Source organism: Phlebotomus argentipes, unplaced genomic scaffold, assembly GCF_947086385.1.
Source record: "Phlebotomus argentipes unplaced genomic scaffold, Phlebotomus argentipes genome assembly contig_39, whole genome shotgun sequence".
Lineage (NCBI taxonomy): Eukaryota > Metazoa > Arthropoda > Insecta > Diptera > Psychodidae > Phlebotomus > Phlebotomus argentipes.
In genome coordinates, this window is record NW_026776182.1 from 528,474 (window position 1) to 546,194 (window position 17,721).

A 17,721-nucleotide genomic window follows, 5' to 3' on the forward strand; every position below is an offset into this window, starting at 1 on the left:
TCATCCTTTCCGGTGATATAAACCACACCCCAACTCTTGGCAAAAAGCAAGAGAAATGTAGAGCCCAATCTGGTGGGTTGGCATAAAAAAGGCAAGGAAAATTGAAAATTGGACGGATCCCAGTGAAAGATATTAATGTTTTGCTTGAAAGTGTCTAATTTAGCCTTTGTTGAGCTCAAGACCACGTTCAAGAAAGGGTCGACAAAGGTGAGATAAGAGCAAATACAAGTTTATACAACTTATTTCGAATCTACACACAGTTTGTTCTTACACACTTCTTGGGAGAAGCTCTATATTTAATACATAGGATTTCTACATTATGTAATGATATTTGCTCCACGCGAATATTTCACAGTCAATATTAGCTGCAAACACACTTTCGTATATCCAATTTCCTGACAAACCAATTAAACTGGGAAATTAATAAATCACAACCATAGTTTGGTGATGCTCAATGAGCAAATAGTAGAGATACTGGTGGTAAATTGTTCGGTAAACATTTGAGCAATTGGTTATTCGGTTAAATCACGTGCTCATTTGATTGATGTCTTCCATGGATATTTACAGTTCATGGCATATTTTTCAAATATCCACCGATTTGGGGTAGTTTTCATGATGAATGCACTGTCAATACGCCATATCAAATTAATTGGACGGATTGTTTACCAATTTGTATTCTAAATTTGTTGGCATTCTTTGCAGATTTTGGAAAACCCTGTATGGGAAGCTCGCTAAGAACTTGAAGACCGCATGCGTGAGAGACATTCCTCTCGCCAGACTGCCTTCTCTCTCACATGTTTTGCCTGAAGTATGCCTGAAGCTCACATTGCTGAAGGATGTGGTATAAACTTGTTGTTCAATACGATTTCCGTTCAGTTAAAGCTCATCTGTCGCACGGTGTTCATCTGCGGACTGAAATTGGCGTGAGGAAAGTTCTTGTCGCGAGCTGACGATGACATGATGTGAGAGTGTCAAGTGGCTTTTTGTGAAAATTTGAGGTGAAAATGATTGTTGCGGACAAACGCCGTCTTGAAGTTTGCATGTTCATTTTGTACTCGAAGAAGCAAATTACTCCCAAGAACACTGGCTAATGAGAAAATGTAGATGAATTGTTCTGAATATCCACCTGATATTTGATAAGGATAAAAGTAAGCGCACTCATATACTTCAATATTTGCATGGTAATTGCAGGAGTCTGATAAATCACGAATCTCACATTAAACGACTTCCCATGAGGATTGGGCATAGAGTGGCAATAAAATTTTAATGAGAATAGCTTTTTCTCCTACGACGCGTCACACAACTTGCAATAGACGAATGTCTATCCTTGGTCTAAGGAGGCACGGATCCTTATTTAAATATTTCCTGGGTAATGGAATGCGTGGGGTTCTGCCGGCTATGCGTTAATAAAATATTTGCATAAAGTTTAGTACTGGAAATTAATCAAGTTTCTCATGGTTCGTGACTTTTTTAATTCCCTCAAAGTTTATTCAATTTTCAAGTTGCCGAACGTGGAACAAAACGAGTAACTTTGCTCCGCTATTGTGTGTCTTTAGAATGGAAGGCAGAAGACGTGAATAGTATCATTAATGCGCCACCCTTTGATCCATCAATTTTTTCCTCAATACCGAAATAGTCCTCTTTTAGATGCGAGAAGAGGGATAATACATTGTGATATCCATCATTGTGCTCATTCATCTCAGTTTATCACAAATACAAACTTTATATCGCTTCTTATTTGATTATTCACATGAATGTCACCTCTTATACATTCTCACATGTTCTTTGCTATTTGGACAAAGTGTGCTGCATAAAAAGGGAATGAAAGGCGCACAAGGACAGACTCTGCAGAGATGGGCAGAGCTTTTTTCTCCACCACACTAAGAAATGTTTCCTGGGTCGCCTGAGTTATTTGTATTCGACGGATGATACAGGACAAGGGGTAAACATGTGGCGCAATCACGGTTCACTCAGAACGCAATCTTCGCAATCCCAAACGCAATCCGCAATCCCTAGTGTAAAATCGCAATCTTTGGGCGCAATCCGCAATCTTTGGGCGCAATCCGCAATCCTTAGTGTAAAATCGCAATCTTTAGGCGCAATCCGCAATCTTTAGGCGCAATCCACAATCTTTAGGCGCAATCCGCAATCTTTGGGCGCAATCCGCAATCTTTTGGCGCAATCACACAATCTTCGCAATCCGAGTTCACTCAGAGTGGCACATGTTTACCCCTTGATACAGGAAAAAGACTGGGGAGGAGTTGCGATGATAAATGTCACTGGGAGAACATTATGTGAATCATAATTAACAAGTACACAAAGTGCAAAAGTTGATATCCGCATTTCGGAATTGGCGGGAAAAATAATCTCACGCTGAGTCGAGTTCTCTCGAGAGATTTTATGACTCGCACCAGGCACCTCCACTGGTCATAAATCCCAAATATTTTGGCTTGGCAAAAAATCCTCATTGTTTTTATACCATTAAGGATTGATGACTGGTGGAGTAAATCATCAATTTCACGTGGCACAGAGAGAAGAATTTTTGATGAAGTCATCGCAAGTTTTTGCTAAAGTAAACGGATATGATGACTTTCCATAAATTTCCCAGTGTTTTCTTGTCCTCCCAGACGGACACAATCTTGCCTTTCGATCGGCGCGTGACTACAATTATGATAAGTATATCGATAATAAGAATTAACTATCGTAACTATGGTGAGAGATAGGAATTATTAACCCTTCATTAAACACAAATAAGTCGTCTTGAAGCGCATGTTTGTCGCCAAAAACCGAAATTGAAATTAATAAGCCATGAATTCTAATGCGATCTGTAAGACGTTTTGTGGAAGTTAGATTAACATTTCCCTCACATGTTTGTAACTTTGAAATTTATGAATATTCACTCGCGAAAATGAACGTTAAATAACTCTACATATAAATTTCTTTGCATATAGTGAAGAAAAATGTGCTGAAGCGTTGAAATTAAGGATGAGAACTTATGGTAGTTTATTGTCAGCACTTTTGCCGTCGTTTCACTGCCAATTCTTGTCAAATTACAAATGATGATGCTGATCGCTAAAGTAATCACAAGATTGATCAGAATTGATGTATTGTATTCCATAATTTTCCGGGGTAAGCTCTTGTGGGAAAATCGCAAATCATTAAGCACTCTTTCTCAGAGAATATGTCCTGAATTTGCAGTAAGGAGTGAGTTAAGAGGCACATAGAGTGCTATTACTATAGAATTTTATGTGCTAGATAAGGCCTAGAAAAAAATTCGATATTCTCCTCTTGTAATATGTGAAAATATCTCAGTCAGGCGTTTAATCCTTTCATATTGAGCCCCATACATATGTATTACACTTTCCCGCCTATATGAATTATATTTCACTTATTATGGCCCCATCAATCATGGGTGAATCGATGATGATACGCTACTCTCTGATTTCTTGCCACGATGTCGTTCCTTAATGCTCGCCTTTTTATCATGCTTCCCCTTGCGTTCCGTCACCCTCTCTCTGAAATATACGCACAATTTTATAGAGGTCCGCCTGCTAGATATTCCGGGCTATGCGACCAGAAACGTGTCGCAATGTCACATGCGGCAGTCTGTATTAAAAGCTCAGCACATAGCATGGGAAAGCGATTTGTACGCTGAAATCTTTCATCATTTGTATGCAGTCATTTATCACACCAGCAATATAACACCCCTATTCTGTCTATTTCTTGTATTGGCATTATATTTGTCGCCACACGTCACTCTCCGCAAAACATAACCATTATTGACGGTTTTTTTATATTCAATATATGAGACATTTTATTGGATGCGCCACGAAGCGTATAATAGTATGTAAATAAACTTGAATATCATCATGAATTTTCTATTAGATTTATTTATTTAGATCTTTATTACAGTGATACTGATGGACAGCAACTTTCTTTTATGACAAATGACACCAAATTGCCTCGTGAATTCCCTAGAATTGCAGACCGCATAACACTTTTTACCAATTTAACACACCTTTTATGACCCTTTAAGAAAGGGGCGAAGTTTTTTAATTAAAAGATGCACGGTTGAGAATTTTCTTTGATACGAATAGAAAATCAATGTGAAAATTGCCAGAAAGTTCTCGCTTAGCACAAAGTTCAATGAATGTGTTGAATAGGGAGACTTTCCACCGCATTCCTCAGCTCATTTGCATTCAAATTCACTCGCTCACACGCTCTCCGGACGGCTGCCCTTGCTGGGCTTCCACAATGCGGTATTAGATTTTTTAATTATGACCGTGAATGCAGGGAACCCTAAAGAGCGGCACCTTAATTTAATTTATAAGTCCACCCTCTTCCGGTAAATTGTGCTCGGTCCACTGGGGAAGGGTGTGTGTGTCACCGTCAACACACTCAGTGGGAACTCGAGCTTCTGGCCAAATCCGCAAAACACCGTGACGGGGATTATGTACATCATGGCCTCTCCTGCGGATGGCACGTCAGTTGTGTGTACAAACAATCTCAATGGGTTCTTTTCTGCGGGGGCGGAGAGTTGGTGAGAAAATCAGTAAATAGGTGACACAGTTGATCGCATTAGACGCCATCCGACATTCGTAAGCCCCTCGGCGTCCGGATTTAGATATCATGACGAGGGACTGCCCAGGCAAAAGTCACTCAGCTGGAAATTGTCTGTGCCACGGGATAACAGGGTAATTAGGAAAAATTCCATGTAATTAATTTATCGGGCTTCCGAGAGGGTGATTAACCCATCCGCGGTAAATTGATTCTGTACAAACAGCACACACGAGAGTATCATGTGTACGAATCAATTAATATTCAGCGATGGTGCGTTTACACGCGTACGCGAAGGAGAGAGGCATTCAATACGATAACGCAGAAAACCGTTTATTTATCACATTTCCCGAAATCAGAGCTTTTCCCTCATTCGCAGAGCTTATGCTGAGACTTCAAATTCAAGGGTTTATCACGTTTCCCGAACTGAGAGAACTTACCTGCCTTTAATATGTATACATACATATGTAGTTATGAGAATATCGAATCAATTATTTCTCTCAGTGTAGTAAAGTGGGAATTCCTGGTATTCAACATGAAAAGCGACTTAGCATTTGTGAAAATGAATCCCGAAAATTTTAGAATCATTCATGCATGAAATGTAAATTTCTTCCTCATGAAAGCTCACATCGTATGTCTAATAGTTTCGCCTATTAGCAAGTATATCACTTAACATTCGAACTCATTTAAAGTTTCTGTAATTGTATGGATGTTTTTTTTCTTGCCTTCCGCAAGGGATAAGCTTTGGGGGAAGCTCTTAACAGCACATACTCAATTGCTTCATGACATTTCCAATTATGCGCCGTGTCAGTAGTTTTGGATACTCTTGTGAAAGACATGCGAGGAAAAATCACTTCCAGACACAGAGGCGCTTTCATCTTTTTCATCCTTGCGTCCTTCCTGACTGTGTGTCGTGAACAGCGGGAAATTCGATATTTGAAGGGATGAGAATGAATGCTGCCGCAAGCTTTTTCACGCTTGACTACTAATTACATTGAAGTTACACTTTGTGGTGAAATTCTTCCTTATTGCATGAGAGGATTTCATAGAGAGACAACCTGAAAAATTATAATTCAATTTATATCAACCTATGTAAGCTCACATAACACCTTTCTATCCCATTTCCTCTGCACAATAACAACCCAGACACCGATCTAAGACACCCACTAATGGGTTGGTGATATCACTGTCTAATTGTCTTAGACAAGCTCTTTGAGAACAAAGTGATATGTTATGTACAGAGTGTCTGAGTTGCCCAATTAGGAAGTGTGATTAAGTGGGAGAAAGTTTAATGAGAGAACACTTTGGTATCACTTGCAGTGGAAACACTCTTCACGGGTCACATGCATGGTTTTCCACCTACGACCACAAATTTGTCCGTGGCGGCGATGGGAGCATCGTGGGGCGCCCAGGGTGGCCTCATGGCACTCGGCGTCGTTCTTGGGAGCTCCATAAGTCTCGTTGGACTGGCATTTGCCTTCATCACATATAGGTAAGCAATAAGTGACTTTCTTGCTCGCCCTTCACTTTCTTTCCACAGTTTCACTTTCCCCAATTCACACATAAGTCACATAATTTTTCACTTCACGTGTTTTCAACTCCTAAAAGTCAGAGCCAAATGTATTTTTCCACTTTATTTCCTCACCCTCGCACGCCTCCAACCTTCCGCCCCATCCCATTAATATCGCTTCACACTTTTAATGCTGTAATCCACTTTGTATCGCGCCCTGTGCAACACTCAAAGTATCACCTTATCTTGGAGCACATTTACCCATATTATCGCACCGACACGCAACCTCGACCGTGCGTATAAGAACCATTCCGTAATCCAATTTGAGATGCTCTGTTCGCTGCATAGAGAGATTAAACAGCGAGCATAATAAATATTCATTGAAAATAGTGAAATTATTCATATTACAGTCAACTCTGGCTAATGCATTTCCCCAAAGATATAAAATTAAATTGAAGTTTATATCGCAATGAATCACATGAAATTTAAACTTATAATTCTATGAGCTTCACCGTGCTTCTCGCACAGTGATAAAGTTTAATCTTTGCTCTCGCACTCAACTTATAACACGTTAAAGTTGAGAATCCAATTAGAAAATACTCACTTTTTCTCGGGAAACTTTCTTCACTAACTATGTCGGAAATTTAAAAGGCAAAACTCAAAATTTTCCCAGAGCTACAAGGAAGTGGAAAAGTAATAATAATGCGTTGCCAGAGTCACTTATTGCGACATGGCAGAAGGAATGCGATACCAGCATTATAGCATGAAATCTTGCACTTTTCCCGTCCACAATATGTGAGTCACATCATGATGCTGTCAGTTCAGCCCCTACCAAGGAAGTGAATGAAAGAAAACTCCCACATTTGTGGCAATCATGTGCTCAGTTTATGTATCTCTTCACGGAGAATTGCACTGCCTTGTCACACCATTTGCCATCCGATTTGTGGCATCTGCAGCTGGTGACACTTCAACCTCTTATAAATGTACTTTCTGTACATTGCACGAGGCAAGAAGGTGTGGGACTGAGAGCAATTTATTTGTGTACGCGTCAATCTACATAATATTACACTCAATCACTGTCTGTCCATGAGCAGTTTGCTTTAAATTCCCCAAAACAAAGCTTTAAAGGGTAATTTTTTCTTTGAAATCCAAATGAAATGAAAATAGATGAAATTGTTCGCCAATTGTAAACTGACTCCGAACACGACTTTCTACGATTCATACGTTTGACACAGGTTCATTGGATCATTAAATTATTTTGTACCATCCCTCGTAATATTTGCTTTGTGTGTCCGATGTTTAATTTTATTTCAACTTCTATGTTTTCCATTTCTACGAAAAATTCATATCTGTTTGCCATCGTATACAGAAATTCAAATACACACTGGCATTCAAATTTAAATACAGTATTTGCACTGCGGAACATTTTTTTGTATGGAGGTTGAAAGCAGAAAATAACAGGGGATAAAAATGGATGTGTTATAAAATATATTTCATATATTGTTTGTCCCTCCCTTGTGAATATTTCACGGCATTAATCATACTTAAGCCAATTGCATGTTCATATAACTTTCAAATGACAATTAATTTATTATTTCCCAAATCCACTTGAATGTCTTCTCCTCTACAAGAGCAGTATTACACAAAGCTGGGCTGAGTGCGAATTGATATGTAAAGGAAATACGCTACTACCATTCACTGTCTCCAGGGAGATGTCATTCTTCATTAGGAAAACTTCATGATTTAATGCAATTCGATTCGGGCTGACATTGGATTCGGATTGGGAATTATACATTGAGTCATGATAAGAGGCGAAGCGACAAATTAGGCTGAAAGTAACTATTAAACAGATCGATTTAGCGTGCCTTTGGGACGAAAGCGTCCTTGCTCCGAAATGATTGCCCGCTCCACACTAGTGACCTTCCAATGGCTGCAGAATTGCTATAAGTCACGGAAATATCACTCTTTGCACACACACAGTACAAGTGAGAAGTTCTATCCTTCATAAATCACAGTGCAAGTGCATTTTTTACACTTTCCCTCTGACCGTTATGGAGAAACTTTGCATATATACAACATTGGGAGGGATTTTCACCCCGCAATTTCCACTTGCAAGGTCAATAGAGTAATTTACCATCTCTCTTCCATCGCATTCTGGTGCTATTAAACGGATATTTTCTACGAAAATATTGCCACAGAAAATATCTTTAATGTCAACGCGAAGAATGCAATGTATGTGTTATGATACGATATAAGCACCATTTTTCCATTACGTGCCCTCAATATTCCGGGCACGAAAAACATGCGAGATCACCGTGTGGCGCCTAAATCCCCTTGTGTGCTTTCCCCAATTTTCCAACCACTATTTTGCATATATTATTAAAATCATTCTCCACGCCGTCACACTCTCATCACACTACTTGTGCGGCAACTGTCGCGAGGATGCAAATAGACAAGAGAAGACAAATCCCTGGTTCGTCATCTTGCAATGGACGACCTGCTTCCCAGCACATCAGCCTCAAATCTTGATATTTTCGAAATATGATTTTTCATGGCCTGAATCGAACACTATGCAAAAGCTTTCACCACTGGCTTTTCCTCATCTATTGCAGGGCCACAAAACAAATATTTGCCACGTGAGTGGCAAATTGACTTATGTATTTACGGGAAATTGTCCCTTTGAAACATGCACTGCCTATTAAGTGTGTATTTTAAATTCCCGCTTAATTAATATTTCGAAACCCTTCCCGAGATATTCATGACTGTTATTGTTTAATTAAAATGCAATCAATAGAGCGAGATGCCAACAGTAGACGGCAAAATGAAATTATTAACTACAACTTCGAGTGCTCAGGGCAAATTTGATATGCATTTGCTCTGAAACTCTGTGCGTCTCATTTTTAATTAAGAAATTTTGTTGATTTTTCCAACGTACATATATGTATTAAAAAGTGAAATGTTTGCTCTTGTAACCAAACCAAAAATGTGCTTCCAAATATGATTTCACTTCCCAGAGATGATATAGTAAAATGCACATTTCGACCTTTTCCCATATTTCTTTTCGTTTGATGAAGATTGTGTCCTTCAAGGGTGAAAAGCTCGAAAGCTTACTCATGCGGAACACATCGACAGAATGACTTTCGTGAAGTAAAGAAGGCCATAGTCGAAAAATGATAAATTTCATTCTGATGTATTGTAATAATACATATTTATGTGCGGGCAAATTTGCTCGGAGATTATTTATAGAATGACTTATCGTGTCTAAACAAGCGTATGTGTGTCACAATATAAATACAAAAGAAAGCGAAAGGAGCTTTTCTGAAATAATTAACCTGGAGGAGGAAGAAGAAAAATGGTAATGTCGATTTTGCATGAAAGTTTGTCTTCCATTTTTTCACAAGCACTCATTCATCATACATGCATAATTAATTTGTAGAAATTCCACTGTGTATGCTTAATTTCGCCACTTTTAACCACCCCTTGTGACACGGTGTCTTCGGAAAAGCACTCAGAAGAAAGGCGTAAAGCAGAATGGAAAACCATCCAGTGAAAATTTATGATTGCGGACATTAGAGTTTTGTGTGCACACAATTCCATGGAATGTGTTAGTGCACGTTTATAATTTTATGCGTCATTCCGATGTTGCCTGCATAAGTACATAATGTTTATTGCACCCGAGGGGTTGCACAAATTCCCACACTTTACGCACACAGCCAAGGAAATCCTGGTGATAATTTTCTGAGAAAAAAAAACCCCATTCAATAGAAGAATATGGTGAAAAGTTTTTTATTTACTACCTAGTTTGCGTTTTCTCTCAAACATTTACTCTTTCTTAGTGAACTTCTTCGTAGTTGTTCATGTATAACTTGCTTCCTTTGCCGGTCTAACATTTCTTTAACACTCTTTTACACCAAGGACCCAACAATTTACGGTCACTTTCATGGTCAACGCCTAGTTTTGTGCACTCAAGTTTAGCTCAGCTGATAGAAAAACCTGGGCAAAAAGATTCTTCCATCAGAATAAATTTCGAAACTTTACACAGAGCAGTTAAGGTTGATTGTAAATTTATCTTGTTAACAAAGCGGAGCCAAAAAAAGTGCACTGAGAGGAATTTAGGAGGAAAAAGCTTTCCCTTTTCTTAAGTTTTTCCACATTCCAACTCACACCCAAGCCACAGGGAAACATTTCAAATGACTAAAGTTTTAACTTTCTTTCCTGGTTCTGTAATTTATCCACGCGTCATGTTCTCAATATCAGTATCACAAAAAGTGCGGAACTTTTTCTCCACCATTCTCAATGCTGCTTAAACAATTTTCTATAAATTCACCAAAGTTGTAAAGTAGAACTTTTAATGTACTTTATAATTCCTGGAAAAAATTTGCTCGTCACACATGAACTTGTGTCACATGAAATCGTGTAACACAGTATCTGCTAATGCTATCGATTTCCTGCAAAGACAGATTACATTTATGCAATATGTATCTCACATAGATATCGCGGAGTATACAAAGAATTCCATGTAAAGCAATCATGAATATCAAAAGTGCGTGTATACAATTCAGAGAATAGTGCGCAGATAGAAGTTCATACAAAGTGCAAAGGAATTTCCCAAGTGAAGCTATGTTAATATCAATACAGGTATTTGCAATGTAACTCAAATTGAAAGTTATTAAGGTTATAAAAGCTTCAACTGTTGCTATTGGAAAACTCAAGGGAAAAGTTTCTCTGGTATTTATTGACAAAATGTTGTACAACAGCACGAAATAATAATTCGTTTTCTTCCTTCAACCACTCTAATGTACCCATTGTGGTGAAATGAGCACAATCTCATCGATATCGAGCTTCCTTGCAATTCCCCATGCTCTTTATAAATATTTGAATACAATCGAACTAGAGAGCTTCATCAGCGTGCTCAATCTCTTTCTCGAATCAACGCTCTTGTCACGTCTGAGGGAGACTCTTAAAACACTCCATTTTCTCGCAATGGCACTCTATTGCCGCCCTCACACCTTCTTCCCATTCAACGCCAGTGTACATGGCAATTATGTCGGATTTGGATATATTTCGTCTCCTATCGAATTGCTCTCGTGGAATCAGGATGACGAGGAAAATACATTTGCCAGAGGATAATTTGAAACTGGAGATCAATCATAAATTGAGCTCATTTCCTTTTTGTGCTGGGAAGCACAATAATAATAAACTTAATCCCACATCTGCACCATGTGTTTCACTCGCAGTTAATTAACATTCACATTCTCCCACAGCGAAGCACCAAAACATAAACGATTGATCACTCAATTTAGCTAAGATTGCAGACCATGTGAGGGGATTTCGCGTGAAGAGGAAAACTTCATCCCCTCTGGCGCGCAATGATTTATTCACGCCGAAAAATACACCATTACACTGTCTACTAATAATATGCTCGAGTACACAGCAAAAAGAGGGTTTCCCTTGGAAAGACCCTTTGTAAATTAACAAAGGCAAATAATCACAATTCACGGAGAGAAATATTCGTGTTTCCTGTCAACTCGTCACTGGATTCGGCAATTATTATTCTATCTGTATTATGGCCCAATTTAGGGGACGAATATTTATGTCCAATTTATTCAATTATAACAAACAGGGGTTGAAGTGTTATGCTCTGTGCACAATGGAATGCCATAAAATGTACAACGAATCTTATTTTTTTCACATGTATAGCTCACTTATAAAATTATGCACAAATATGTGAGCAGAGCTAAGTGCACATCGTGGTGTAACATCAGAAAGTGGATAGAAGAAGTGCTAAAATAAGCAACTTATTTGATCCCCTCGGCAGAGTGGCGGCGGTCATGGATTCCTCAAGATATCTGCACGTGTACTTATCGGCGTTCAAACAAAACACCTGACCCTAGGCCGTACGAAGATGAGCAAAAGTGAAAGTCGTATTAAACGGTGTATATGACACCCACAGACGGTGTATTCAATGTTCACAGCGTTCAGCCTCTGTTTTAGCACCTGTCGGCTTTTGGGGCTTTGGTGATGGTTTAAAACAGGATAAAAGTTTGCCGTTGCTGGCGATGCTTGCAAAATTCCACTTTCGCTTGCTGATGGCTGTTCCGTGTTTCTGGGCTGAGGTGTGTATTAAAAGGGGAAATACAACATCTCCCGGGGGAATTTATTGCCTTTTCCAATGAGCCCTAGCAAACCCACCTTCTTTGCGCCAACATAACTATCATTTCTACCTTGTTTGCCTCCACTCTTGAGCAGCAGTATCAACAAATTCATACCCCTTACACATACACAACTCATCGCACGCAGTCCCTATCTTACATCCGAATATGCTCGACAACAATGCTGTGGGGTGGGCAGAAAAGAAGCTGAGCCTTTTGGTGAATTAATTAAATTTTATTTGCAGCCTATTCTCCGATCTCACTTCCCTGGCGGGAACGTCTCTGCTGAGCTTTCTGTCATCTCTATTTATGGGACAACTTTTGTTCGTAATTGGTGTCGGTGGTGTTCAGGTGAGTGCCGAATATCGCAAGAATTCTCATGAAAATTCCACAGAAAATTATCCAAATAGTTTATCAAAGTTAACTAGAGTGGGCTGATTGATTTTTCGCCAGTGGTAAAAATCCCTCTGCATTATTTCTCTCATGAATTATTTATCGATTTTAATGTCACTCTCAGACAGCGATATATGCAGAGTGGTTTTAATTGGCGCCCAAGAGCTCTCTTTCATCCACAAGTGGTCAGAATCGGGTCCAAATTCATCTCTCAGCGCACTCAAAAGCGGGATTTATATCGGTTTACATATATATCCGGGGAAAACTTAGAGGGTGTAAAAAGTTATTTCTAGATGCTCCGCCATCAAATTTGGCGGTCACTCCACAATCGATTCCCAATCACATTTCATGTGAGCATTATTCCGAAATAATACAGTTTGAAGTCATCAATCAAGCCGGCATTAGAGGACTTCTGTGCCGTACAATAGCGGGTTAATGTCCCACCCGAAAGGCGTGCGTGGGCTGGATTTCAATCTCTCAAAATTATCGGTGAAATTTTCACTGAGACGCCTTTTTATCCTACAGTTGAAGGGTGGAATTGATTTTGTCTGATGGTGGATTTTTGTACAATTCCACACAGAGTCCCGATGTGATTGATGTGTCTGGCGGGATAAAAATGCTGAGAGAGTGAATGGAGAGAGTTCAGTCCATTTGAAGAATTCATTTCCTTGCGTGATTCTCATCTTCCATTGACCGAGAGTGTGTATATCGTGGAAATTGTTCGGGTGATAATGATGTTTTCTTCATTCTGTCTTCTCATTCAATTTTCTCTCAATAGTAAAAAAGACGATTAAGTGGTGTGAGAGATTTTGCCACCGTAAACATTTTGCAGACATGACGGCAAATTGTACTTCAGCACCTTTTATGCTTGCCCCTGAGTTTAGCGCGTGATCTGAAGTTTGAACTCACGGTTAATCGATGGAACATGACGCTCTTAATTCTCTTGGTCATATTCTATTTCATTCCCCCTCTGGGAAGGACTACTATTGAATGAGTATTTAATGTCTACAAGAGCAGAGATGAGTGCAAAGGCACGTTACATTCATTGTGCCAGAACTTTTTTCCTCAAACGAAATCCACCAAAAAGCATTTGTTATATTCTCTCAACAGGATGCCGAACTGTGTCTGTCGCTCTCCCTGGCGCTCCTCTACATGGAACTCGCCTCTCTGTGCTGGCTGTGTTGCTGTTGTCATCACGCACTTAACGTTTTTCGCCAAAATGCGAATTTAATACCACGGCCGGAACCCCAGATGGGAAAAGCTTTGGCACATTACAGGCAAGTTTAGCCCAATCTTGATTATTGCACTGTAATAGCATGAGAACACTCACCCACAAGCTCACTCATGCTTCTCTTTATTATTTATTCTAAGGTGATTTATTTGCTGTTCTTCTCTCTCATCCCTGGCATCTGCCACACCTCCTACATCTTGCACAATTGCTGCCATGAGAAATCTCAGGATGGGCAGAAAATTGGCTCTCACAGCAAAGATTGTGGGGCGCGCAAAGTGGGCCAAAAACATATACATTTCTCATGTGGAATACTATAAATTTTGCCAATGGGAAATGTGTCACGTGCATCTTCTATATCTTTTAGCCCCGGACTTTAATTAAACTCCCCAGCATGTGAAATAACATTTCCTCCTCGCTCTCAATGCTACATTATTCATGGCTCCACACTATTGGATTTTACTTAAAATTTTGAGCGGAGAATGTCAATGGTACAATAATATGGAGAATCCATCTGCAATTCCTCACACCATGCGAATTAGGAACACATTCAATGAGTGCACTGAAGCATATATGGGAAATTCTTGCTTTTAGGGAAAGTCGCAAGAGATTGCTCTTTGTATGAAATAAAATGGGAAATCTCGCTGAAACATCATGCATGACATTTTCACTCAATGTGCACATCGCCAAGAATTTCTCCCAAGACCCTCTTGGTGAATTGCTCGTGGTGTCTTGTACACAAATCAGATGAGATTGAAACCTCAAGCAAGTTGTCTGATTGTTCGCGAAAATGCATGACGCGCTAACTCGTTGGAAGTTCTCATCCCTGAGCCTTTTGCTCGCATGCTTGTATGCTTATTTTTCCTCACAACAGCGCAATTTCAACAATTTAGAGCTTAAACAAGATTCATTCTTGAGATTGCTTTTAGAGAAAATTGCTCGCTCCTCACATTGGCAATGAAGAGGCGGGCGAAGTGGTGCCGAAGCCAAAATACATTCACCTTGGTCAGGACTCTTGATTAGACACTCACTTCAGCTCTATTATGCTTACGAAATATTGTGGGAATAATACATCACAGTATGCATAGCAGAAGAGTGTTAAATTTGTCTGAGAAATTGTGAGGATGATTAATTAATTAAAGTTTGAGAGATAGTCGAGGGAACAAAGGATTTTGGGGTGCTCACAATGATGACAACACAAATGGGCGGGACTTCAAGATGGGTGGGAACTTTACATAGATGTCTTCATGCAATTACTGGTTTTCTCATCTTAAGTTTCGAATGCAATTTTGAATGAACAATACTTCAGCTTTAGATCCTTTGTTCCCCTACAACTCTAAAAGATAACAAATTCCCTGATCCTTGTGCAGACTATTCTCCCTCTTGTAGTTTCTTCACGCACTGCATGAACATCTTCTCTGTGGATATGAAGATTTATCAGCACAGATAGACATAATTAATTTACGATCTCATTGTCTCACTAACGTGTTTAGTTTGCTCGCGTGGGGATTCCCTCTGGCGATGGTGGCCGTGGCGGCAGCCTTCAAGTACAAGGAGCGCGATGCTCGCCTGGCTGGTCGACATGCACACGAACACGCGCCATCCTCGCATTGCTGGCTCATGGACGGATCCGCCTACAAGTGGGGCTTCCTCGCGCCCGCCGTCATCCTCCTGCTGTGTGGCTTCTGGCTGGCTATCCAGGGCGGCGGCACGGTCAAACTGACCGCCAGCCTGCAAATTGACTCACGCGCACGTAATAAAATGATAAAACGCCGCGGATTGCAGATTGGATTGTTCCTGAAGCTGCTGATTTTGTTGTCATTTGTTATAATTCTGGGCGCCCTCGCCTCCCTCTGGGCCATACCAGAGTTATGGACTCTCTACAGCATCGCTCAGGGTGCTCAGGTGAGAAAGAGTTTCATATTTCGCACGGGAATTGCACATACACACATCCACTCCCGCGGGAATCACGGAAGAGAGATTGGCTTATGGGAGTCATTTTAGGGCAGATTCCCTTCGCGCTGATGCCACACTCAAATGGCGAGTGCGTGTGAAAAGCTCCCAAAAGCTCAATTAATCTCCCCCACCATTGTATTCTTCATGGCAACATGTCACCTCTATCTCTGGCCATTTATCTCACACTCTCGCCAAGAGCTTATGATTTTTTTTGTCTCGCGCACAGGGAATCGTGACTTCCGTCCTGGTGACGTGCAATTGCCGTGTTTTGAAATTGTACACCGCACCGCGTAGTCATAGGAATCGCAAGGGACAATACAGAAGTCTTCGAGATGGTGACGGTGGCCGCTACGGCGTGCTGTCAGTGACGAATCCCAATTACGAGGAGGCTCACGGCCTGGGCACGGACAGCGAGATGGAGGACAGCGGGACACTAATCAAGATGTCCTACAAGGAGGATCTCTTCACTGAGCGATGCGAAACAAAGGAACCGGCGCTGGAGATGCCGGCAAACGGAGAGCTTTCTGGTGCTCTTGACATTTCAGAACTGGCCAAAGATCCACCACCGCAGGCTGTATAGACGTTCTCCACCCATGACAGCATCCTTTCCTTCCTTCCTTCCTCTCTGCCGATTGCATTGTACATCAAACTAAGCGTGAGAGCATAAATAATGCAATTATCGTGTACAATATGTTGATTTGCTTATCACTTCTGTATCATATCAAAATTGTAATATCAACTTGAGGAACTTTAATGATGATATCTGGTGAAATGACTTTTTAGGGGCGCTACCAAGAGATGGATGAAACGTTATATTTGCTGAAATAAAGTGAATTTAAAAATGTTTCTATAAAAAACAGTTACACTCTGCACAACGTGTTGAATTCATAATTGGCTTTTCCGCTTGTATGCTCTGCATTTGCATTTTCCATGTGAAGTAAGCCAACTTTTTCCACCAACTCTACAGGTATACCGAATAGAATGGATATGTTTAATAAACAGCATATACTTTTGTTTACTCGGCAAATACTGTGTGGGTGAAATGCAATTGTTAGTGAGCTGAATGCGAGCAAGACATTGTCGACTTCAGCACCCAGCAATTTCCATGACAATGTTGATGAGGAGAGGATTGCAGAGCATGCTGCCCGGAAAAGGCGCATGCAAAAAGGCAACGAAAACCCCTGCCAAATGGGATTTTCACGGGGCACGTGTGAGGATTGTGGAATAAATGACTTTTCTGCTCTCTTTTTTTCTGGCACAAATCCTTCGTCAGTGGGATCTTAATTAAATTTTCAGAAATATCCCAGGAAATACTTTTACAAAGTGCCAGCGCTATTTCAACTCCACTGGGGCGCTGAGGACAAAAATACGAGAGGATATTTCGGATGAAATGGTGAGAATCTGCATACATTGTAAATAATGGAATTTTCCTGTGATTGTGAATTGTATTGCAGAACTGTTGGAGCTTCTGGTACCATTTTTGCAGGTCTCATGGTCGTGTGACATAGTGTATTTTGCACATGAGACAACAAATTTGTTGGGGATTCAAGGAATCCGTATGCAATTGGAACGTTGGTAATTATGAAGCGAACTATTTGGGAACACATTATTGCTCTGAAAACAATTAATGGAGACGATAATAAGACCATATAATATTTCTCAGTACGGTCTTTCTAAGGCAGTACAAAGGAAAAATAGTCAGAAAATCTCTTCTGAGGCAGAAGCAGTTTTTCTTCTTGGAAAATACCCCTTGCAAGAAGTCTATATTGGCAGCGAGAAGAGCAATGTAGAGGGAGAGGCCAGCTGAAATTAATTATCTCACAAGTTAACACAAGGAATTGGCAGAGAAAATAAGGGAAAATGTGTACGGAAGTGAGGAAACAATTAAAATTCACAACATGACGGTATAGAGAGTTTTGAAAAGA

At 40.2% G+C, this 17,721-nt stretch overlaps 1 protein-coding gene across 1 annotated transcript; it reads left to right on the forward strand.

The window, feature by feature from the left end:
• The first annotated feature begins 863 nt into the window (after positions 1–863).
• LOC132263731 (latrophilin-like protein LAT-2) lies at positions 864–16,677 on the forward strand. The gene is made up of 6 exons (XM_059763666.1): positions 864–1,148; positions 5,878–6,049; positions 12,465–12,570; positions 13,723–13,889; positions 15,334–15,745; positions 16,023–16,677. Coding segments are annotated over exons 1-6 (1,212 nt in total). The 5' UTR covers positions 864–1,147; the 3' UTR covers positions 16,377–16,677.
• Positions 16,678–17,721: the final 1,044 nt, after the last annotated feature.

Excerpts from the sequence above, each read along its gene's own strand:
- LOC132263731 (XM_059763666.1), top strand. Across the intron at positions 12,571-13,722 it reads TTGGTGTCGGTGGTGTTCAG|GATGCCGAACTGTGTCTGTC; the intron begins GTGAGTGCCGAA and ends TTCTCTCAACAG. Across the intron at positions 13,890-15,333 it reads AAAGCTTTGGCACATTACAG|TTTGCTCGCGTGGGGATTCC; the intron begins GCAAGTTTAGCC and ends TAACGTGTTTAG.